General features: G+C 48.0%; 2 protein-coding genes across 2 annotated transcripts in view; both read left to right on the forward strand.

The window, feature by feature from the left end:
• Positions 1-16: 16 nt before the first annotated feature.
• TEOVI_000707100 (WD domain, G-beta repeat, putative) lies at positions 17-4792 on the forward strand (the record flags this gene model as incomplete). Its single annotated transcript, XM_067227424.1, has 1 exon — positions 17-4792. One exon carries the CDS (start codon positions 17-19, stop codon positions 4790-4792), a length of 4776 nt encoding a protein of 1591 aa, XP_067083525.1.
• Positions 4793-6485: 1693 nt separating this feature from the next.
• The window catches only part of TEOVI_000707200 (bilobe protein, conserved), a gene marked incomplete at both ends in the record, with an annotated part of 4227 nt that continues 1666 nt past the window's right edge, over positions 6486-9046 (forward strand). The window contains one exon of the mRNA XM_067227425.1: positions 6486-9046. Coding sequence (XP_067083526.1) covers positions 6486-9046 — 2561 coding nt within the window.

Genomic DNA, 9046 nt, shown 5'->3' on the forward strand with positions numbered 1-9046 from the left:
AAAAGTTGTTTGAAAAATGATTGGCACTCGGCGAAGTACTAAAAGCACCTCCTTTCAGCACCTGTACGGGTCACAAAACCGCACGCTGCGAGGTGCAAATGGTCAAAAGGGATTTTCCCATCAGCGGAATGGCACGGCTCGTGAGGAGCAGCAGTCAACCAAACCTCCAGGGCCACGTAACTCCGTTTTGATCAATCGTGTGGTTGATGTGTTGCCGCTGTTTAGCATCAACGGCACCGTTAGGTATATTGAGGCCGTAGGGGGACGTAGTGCGTGGACTGCAGAGGCGGATGGGTGCATTCGCGTGAGGAGTGTACCAAAGGGAACGGAAGTGCGAACACTGGAAGGAAGGGAAGGATGTTTCTGCACGTGCATATTATATGTAGAGTCAACGAATGCCATGTGGACAACCTTCAGCGATGGCTTCATTCGCGTTTTCGACTTCAATACCCATGCGCTGCTCTCTGAGTTCATTAAACATGACAAAGCTATTGAATGTATATGGGAGGTGGAGGGATATGTATTTACGGGTGGTCGTGACTGGCAAATATATCAATGGAAGCCGGACACTTACGTCTGCGAACGACGACTCTCCGGTCACAATAATACTGTTCGGTGCCTCTGCCAGTACGCTGGGGATACCGGAGCTGTCCTCTTCTCTGGAAGCGATGATGGCACTGTACGGGCGTGGGATCCATACCTTCCCGCGCGGAAAGGTAAGGACGGGGGCCCTATGATGCATATTTTTACTGGACACACACAGGGCGTGCTTTCTCTAGAACTTGTAACAGTCAGCAATCAGTTATGGTCTGGGGGCGAGGACACCACCATACGTGTTTACGACCTTCAAACGCTTGGGTGTGTTAGTGTGCTAAAGCACCACAGAGCACCCGTGAGTTCCATCAAGTTGATAGGAATTCGTGTGTGGAGTGCTGACAAGTATGGAAAGACGCTCTTGTGGGACCCCAAGACGTTAACACCACTGAAAGACCTCACCACTCATATGGCTACCGACCCCGGTTCGATGCTCAGCATTTGTAAGGTGAAGCAACTGGTGTCATGGAAAGTATGGACTGCCTGTTCTGGGGGGAAGATTTATTGTTGGAATGCAGATTCTATTCCTATAGCGTTTGATGGTCCCACAGCCGGCAAGGACGCTGTTGATGTTAGCGATGCGGTGCAGCTGCTTACAGAAAATAAAGGCTTGCGAGGCGAAATAGAAAAGTTGAGGAGGCAGCTGATGGGTGAGGCCGAGGATGGGGGGTCTTCGGCAAACAGAGGGTCTGCGAGTGTGTCACCATCAAGAGCCAAAAGTGTTCCTTCTCATCCGCGGCACCATGAGTCCAAAATGGGACGAGGAACCTCCCCGTCGGCAACTCCACCGGGGAAAAGGCGGTCTCCCCCTGCGTTTTCTGCTGAATACGCCAACGATACTCCTATTCACGAGAGAGCAAACACGGCCTCCAGGGAGGGTGATGATGCACGAGGTTGCACGACATGTCATGAGAGATTTTTCTATGGTGATGCATGGGAATTTATCTTCAGGCAAGACACGGAAGAGCTGTGCGCAGTGATCCGTCATGAAGTTGCTACTGTCCTCGGCATTCCGGCCGATCAGGTGCAAATCACCCAAATGGAACTTGGCAGTGCTGGCCAGGGGTGTGTTGTGAAGCTGAATATACAGCACAGTGCGAGTTTGCCTCCTTCAGAAATTGATACTATGCTAAGCAATTATCCATTTATTGATGTCTATGAGTTGTATGGTCGTTACCTCGCGAAGAAGTACGGGGACCCTAACGAAGTGCATGTTTCAGAGAGTGGAAGTGGGACGTTGGGTGGGCAGGTGCACCGGTCCCTGTGCGTTGACGACAGCAGAGGGGAGGAGGAGATGGCAAATGGTTACGACGACCCTACGCCACTCCAAAATATGATCAACACGTTATTGAAGGAGAACGAAGAACTGCGGGGCCAGTTAATGCCAAAGGCGGAGACACCACCAGACGAAAACAATGCTGAGGTTCGGACAGCGTTAACTAACTACGAAGAAGAGAGGATGAAGCCCCGGATTGCACAACTTGAGAAGGCTCTTGCCGAGAGAGATGAAACGCTTCACAGAAAGGATGAACGGATAAGGCAATTGGAGAGGGAACTTGAGGCAACCAAGTCCGATACCGGTATGAAGGAAGTCATGAAAGACCTGCGCAAAAGAGAGAAGAAACTGTTGACTGAAGTTGAAGCACTCACATCTCAGGTGGAGGCAATGGAAGAAGATAAGAGGAGAGCGGAAGACGATGCCAGCTTCTACCGAAGGGAAAATGAGTTGTTACGCAATCGTATCTCTGCAATGAATGAACAAATGGCAAAGGCATCAGGTTCTGAAGCAGAGGAAATGCAAAAGGTATTGACGAGTTATGAGGAAGAAAATGTAAAACCGAGGATAGCGCGACTTGAGGAGGTCATCGCAGAGAAGGATGAAAACCTTCAGTCACGGGACGAGAAGATAAAGAAGCTCGAAGATGAACTTGAGGCGGCAAAACAGGAAGCGAAATTTGCATCGGGGGAAAGTGTGAAGAGTAACGGCAAAGCAGGGAGTGAAACGGAAACATCGCTCTTAACGGAGGTGCAGGTGCTTAGAGACCAGGTGGAGGCAATGGAAGAAGATAAGAGGAGAGCGGAAGACGATGCCAGCTTCTACCGAAGGGAAAATGAGTTGTTACGCAATCGTATCTCTGCAATGAATGAACAAATGGCAAAGGCATCAGGTTCTGAAGCAGAGGAAATGCAAAAGGTATTGACGAGTTATGAGGAAGAAAATGTAAAACCGAGGATAGCGCGACTTGAGGAAGCGGTTTCTCAGAGGGACGAGGTTCTTCGTTCACAAGATGAACGGATAAAGGAGCTGACGAGAGAAATTGAAGAAAATCGGAGAGAAGACAAGAAGGGTTCCTACCACGTTACAGACGAGGCTGTTGTAGCGTCCAAGGAGGAAGTTCAGGCACTGAAGAATCAAATGAAAGCAATGAAAAAGGAAAAAGAAAAACTGGAAAATGAGTCTAAGCTCTATAGGAAGGAGAATGAGTCGCTGAAGGAACGGCTTTCTGAGACGGATGATCAGCTGAAGAAGTCGTCGTCTCTCGACGAAGAGGAGAAACAAAAGGTGCTGTCAAGATACGAGGAAGAAAATATGAAAGCGAGAGTCGCGCGACTTGAGGAAGCCGTTACTCAGAGGGATGAGGCTCTTCGTGCAAAGGATGAGCGGATACGCCAACTGGAGAAGGAACTGAGGGCAGCGCACCGAGAAGTGAAGGCTGCTCTCGAGGAGAGCAAGAAAAGCAGCAGTCGGCTTCACAGCGACTCCACGCAGACATCGGCAGAGGAACTGAGGTCATTGAAAACAAAGATGGATGAAATGGAGAATGACAAACGAAGGCTGAATGAAGAAATCGTCCTGTTAAGAAAGGAAAACGAGACACTAAAGCGAAATTTGGGTGACGTAATGAGGAGGTTAAAGAATCCATCAAGTTTCATTGCAAGCGAGAAACAGAAATTGCTGTCGAGCTACGAGGAAGAACACGTGAAACCGAGAATTACACGACTTGAGCATGCGGTTACTCTGAGGGACGAGAGACTTCAAGCAAAGGAGGATCGGATACGTCAACTGGAGAGGGAACTCGATGCCCTGCGGTATGGTGGTAAAAATGATGTGGATAACAATGCAGTGGAAGATGGTAAGACCTTCCGCCAGCTGGAAGAGGCACTCTTAGTTGAAATTCAAGGAGTAAAGGATCAAATGAGGGCAATGGCAAAGAGCAATCAAAAAATGCAAGAAGAAGCTGTTTGTCTAATGAGGGAGAATCAGATGCTGAGAGATCGTCTTGCGGAGGCGTGTGAACAGCTCGGAAAGACACCATCTATCGAGGCGAGGGAGACTAGTCGAGAACTAGTGAAGTGTGAGGATGTAAGTCCTAACCCTAGAATAGCACAGCTTGAGCAAGCCGTAACTGAGAGGGATGAAATACTCCACACAAAGGATGAACGGATAAGGCAACTGGAGAGGGAACTCGAGATGTTTCAGCACGAAAACAGGGCGATATGTGGCAACAGAGATTGTCGGGACGCAGGAAGGAAGTTGGCGGCTGAAAACCAAGAACTGAGGAATCTGGTGAAGTATATTGAGAATGACAAGCAGAAGCTGGAGCACGAGGCCAGTTTTTTCAAGCATGAAAACGATGCTCTGATCGGCCGTATCGCGGAGCTGGAAAGTACTCCAAGAGCGCCGTCCTTGTCACCAACTAAGACTCATACCCTTTCGGGTGATAGGGAGGCTCTTATGTCGCGGCTGGGCACTGCAATCGAGCAGGTTCACAATGTTCAGAAAGAAAGAGAGGCTGCAGAACGCAAGATTGCTGTATTGCAGGAGGATTGTAGGGACCTCCGTATGAGGCTTCAGCACGCTTCTGATACTCCTGTACGTAATGAAGCGTTGTTTCCGTCTTCCACTAACTGTGACGGCACATACCAAACAGGCCTTCACAGTGGAGAGGATGCTCATTTAATTGAAAGTGCGAGGAGAGCGCCTCACAGTAGTAGTGACGCCATTGTTGAGTTATTGCCCGACAGATTAACCGCATTGGAGGATACGATGGCGTCTTTAAATACAGGACTTCATGACGCTATACGTCGTTTGAGCTCCGTAAGCGACAACAGCGCGCTGCTACGCACACAAATTGCGGATATGCTCTCGCAGCGTTCGTCTCACAATCTGATTACTGATCCTCATGAGAGGTCGTAGAGTTATGTAACTGTATCATTTTATGTACAAAAGGAAGAAAATAAACAAATAAATGAAAAGGTGGGCGATTGTAAACGACTTAAATGCTGTCTGCCCGTTTGTCGGACAACTAACTCCGCAACGCAGCACCTGAAGTACTGTATGTGCTTAAGCTTATGAACTCCTCATATGAGGTGATATGTGGTGAGTTTAACCCTTGGTACAATGTAGACAATTATTATTTATGGACATTGTCGATGTAATATTGTGGGGGCGCTCCCTTTTTGTATGGAGGTTGCTTTGTATCTATTGCTTTACTGGCGCCACCCGAGTTTGTTGTTGTTGTTGTTTTCACTCTTCTTGCTATCACTACACCCACACGTGTACGTCAAGTTCTTGGGATGTTCAATCACTCATTTTTTTTTAAAAGCAATGAGACATCATATGTGAAGAAATATTATTCCTTTACTTTTAGGTATCTCCTTGTGTACGATGCCTCGCTGGCTCACATACCTTTTTGTTTACGCCCGCCTTTATCTTCCGTTTTGTGTTTAAATAGTGCTCTTTTTGCTTCATGTTAGTTTAATTGATCCTGTTGGATAAGTTAACGGCGGCGTTTTACTTTTCATGGGGAAAGTAGACGTGCCACCGACCGGTTTTTCTTTTTTTTTTTCACACAGTACTCACGTCGAAACATTTTTTTTTTTGAGTGTGAATGCTGTGTGAAAAGTTTCCACTTCCCTCCTTTTTTTTTGTGTGTGTGTGTGCGTTTGTGTGTAGTTCTGGGTATATCAGGGGATGGAGTAGGTTTTCCATTTGTGGTCACGAAGAGAGGGGAGAGAGAGAGAGAGAGGAAACAAAAAAAAATGGAACTGTTCAATAGGCTGCGCAAGTGGGCAAATATCTGTAGTAGTGGAAGTCGTCGCAGGCTGACGTGGGGCAACGAGTGTTTTTTTTTTTTTGAAGAGAAGAAATAGAGGAACAGAAGCCCCGTGTTTAAGTGGTTGTACGACGTTTTGTGCGTGCCAAAAAAAAAAATTGTGAACAAAAAAAAGGGAGTAACCCCTTTCGTTTGCCTCCTTTGTTTTTTTTTTCGTGGCCTCGAGAGGATTTTGCTTCTTTCCTCTCTTTGCATCTGATTGAAATGACTGTAGTCGGAGTGATTGTACCGCTAACGCACAGACAATAACCCTGTTTTTATTTGGAGGGAAGCAAACGTTTTCACTATCACCTTCTTTTGTACTTCTAACTGCGTATGTATGTATGTACATGTGTCTGTTTGTTTTAATGTATACTAACTACTCCCCTTCCTCCTCCTCCTCCTCCTCCTCTGTTGCGTAACCAAGTGGACGGTAAACATTGCAGAAGGTATGTGCCCAAGTGGCTTGTAATCGCTGTATTTGCTCTGTTTTACCGTCAACAATACATCCCCCATTTTTTTTTTAAAAAATGCCACATTAGTGTTGTACTTCCTTCACTGATTTGTTCTACCTTACTTTTTTTTTTGCGTTTTTTTTTTTTAAAAACCAAGTGCTGTACGGTGTAGTCGCGCAGTTTATTATACTCTTCTCCGGGTAAGACCCGGGGCGCATCCAAGTCAATCAGTAGGAACAATTGGTTTCTGCCTAGGAGTAAGGGTCGAACAAGGACGCGTACCGGCATACGTATCGTCCAGGTTCGTTGGTTACATCTCTTACATTTTGTGTAGTAAACGATGGCCATGCGGCGGTCATCACCTTCGCCACGACCCCGCGTGAGGTCGGCGTCTGTGGCTTCCATTCCGGATACGCAACGATGTGAAGGAATTCTTTCATCCCGTTCCATTGCAGGTACGGCGCGCTCCATAGAATATGTGGGCGACCGATGTGTATGGGCTGCAGCAGTTGATGGTCGCGTCTTAGTTTATTCGCTCTCCGATGGTGAAGTAGTTGCAGAGGCGGCCGTACGTGAAAATACCTTTTGTACAGTACTACGCCTCGTGTCAAGAAGACGCATTTGGGCTGGGTTCGCGGACGGTTTTATTTGTTGCTACGACAGTTCGACGGCGAATTTGTTGAATGAGTTTGTTCAGCATGATGGCGCAGTGAACTGCCTGGCCACAACCCCTTATAGTGAGTTTGTTTATAGTGGCGGGGAAGATTGGAAAGTGTACCAATGGTTGAAGGAAAGTTGCACGTACGTACGGCTCTTCTCTGGTCATTCTAATGCTGTGCGATGTGTTGTTGCGCATATAGTGGAGAGTGCGTCAACCCGTTCTGTATCGGAAGGGGTGCGCTCCCTTGGTGATGACATGTACAATAACGAGGAGGACGAAGGGGGAGAGGGGTGTAATGCTCGGGTTAATGAATCAATGGAGGAGTACATCATTTCGGGAAGCGACGACATGACCATAAAAATATGGGACCCCCGGGCACCCTTGCAGATTGAACTAAACCTAGCTTGTCTCACTACGCTTCGTGGTCACAATGGTGGTGTCCACTCCATGGAGGTTTTCCGTCGGAAGCAGGAGCTTTGGTCCGGTGACGGTGAAGGTGCTCTGCGTGTGTGGGACCTCCATGATGTTAGGAAGCCTTCTTGCGTTGCCGTACTGGAGGGCCAACATAGCGCGTCCATCTCATCCATAGTGCGTATTGATTCCTGCATGTGGAGCAGTGGCAAGGACAGCTTCGTTGTTTTATGGGACGCGTACGAAAAGGTAGCCTTACGTCGTTTTGTTCCCGGCGGACGTGCGGCTTCTAGGCCTATCTTCGTGATGCGACGGCTTTACCGGGCAGCTCATTGGGTTATATGGCTTGGAGGGCTCGATAGGAACATTCATTCTCTCAGTTTTGCAGCGGACGGTGATATAGATGGAAAGTTGCTTCGTTCAGAGAAGCGGTGTGCGGCTAACAAACTGCGTTACATGCGCCTACAGGAAAGAACTATGGAACTATGCACTCTCGTAGAGGAATTGGAAGAGAAAAACAAGGCATTGGAGACTCAGGTGCAGCAGCTCAACGCACTATTACATAGATCGTTGGAGGCAAGTCAGCCCTTAGACCACGGAAGTGGCAGAAGCAGATCAGCAGGTAAGGGAGGAGTTACATTTCGCCGCCTAAAAAGTGACGCAGAAGGTGACAAGGCACCATCAAGGCTTGCCGTGGACACAACGTTGAAGCTACCGAGTGGGATTGCCTCACGATGCTCGACAGCAGATCCGTCACCGGAAAAATCCTTTAAGAAAGATGTACGGGCGTGGGAAAAGCAGGAAAAACAGACCATAACGGGTGATATTTCGGACGGGCAAAAACTTATCGATCAGATGGAACTCATCACGTCGGCTGAGTTTACATTGCAGGACGTCAGTGGTGTTGATGGCACAAGTCGCCTTGCCTTCGAGGCGTACAAGAAAGAGGTAGAACTGAAGTTGGCTGAGGAAGAATTGTCGCGACAAGCGCTGCAGCGTGAGCTGGCGGAGGCGACAAAGTACAAGACGATGTGGGAAACGAAAAACGACGCGTTACGGGACGCCTACGAACAAATTGAAAACCTACAGCGAAATCTCGAAGGCGAGCAACGGTACGTCAACGATCTACTTCAAGAGATGGCTCAGTTATCCAACAAGAAAGTGCGTGGGGAGGGTGAGGAAGATTTACCGTGTGCAGATAATCGCACTCCTACAGAACCTAGAGACCCTAGCACTGGTTACTCACTATACAAGAGCATCCCAGGCAACTACTGGGACAACATCTGCACGAACTATCCGGACGTTCTTAGGGATACCCTTTTTTCCGAACTCAGTGAATTAGTTAGTAGTTTGGGGGCAGTCGTAACAAATATCGCTTATGCTTCAACGGGAGAATGTCTTTTGGTCGAGGCGGTTGTAGGACCTACCACAGTTGGGCGAGAGAAAATGCAGAGCTGTCTGGAGCTACATGCATTTCCTCAGACACGTACCCTTCACGAGAGTATGTCCACCCCATTTCGTAAGGACGCTTCGGTAAAAAAATCGGAGAAGGATAATGGATGGAAGCTGTTGGTGGAAGCGAAGGAGAGGGCAGAAATGGAGCGTGATGAGGCCTTGGCAGTGCTTCAGGAGGCTACTGATGAGTTGGAAGCCATGTATGAATATCAGCGTCAAGTTGAGGAGCGCCGTGCGAAAACCTCTGGTTTATGCGACATCACCGCGTTACGAGACCAGAAAAATAGCAGTGTAACTTCCTCAACTTCTCAGGCGTGTACTAAAGTTCCCATATATGTGGCCACAGCAGAAGAATATGAAGAGGTTCTTGCAGT

Source organism: Trypanosoma equiperdum (genome assembly GCF_001457755.1).
Source record: "Trypanosoma equiperdum strain OVI genome assembly, contig: ctg_975, whole genome shotgun sequence".
NCBI classification, from domain to species: Eukaryota; Euglenozoa; class Kinetoplastea; order Trypanosomatida; family Trypanosomatidae; genus Trypanosoma; species Trypanosoma equiperdum.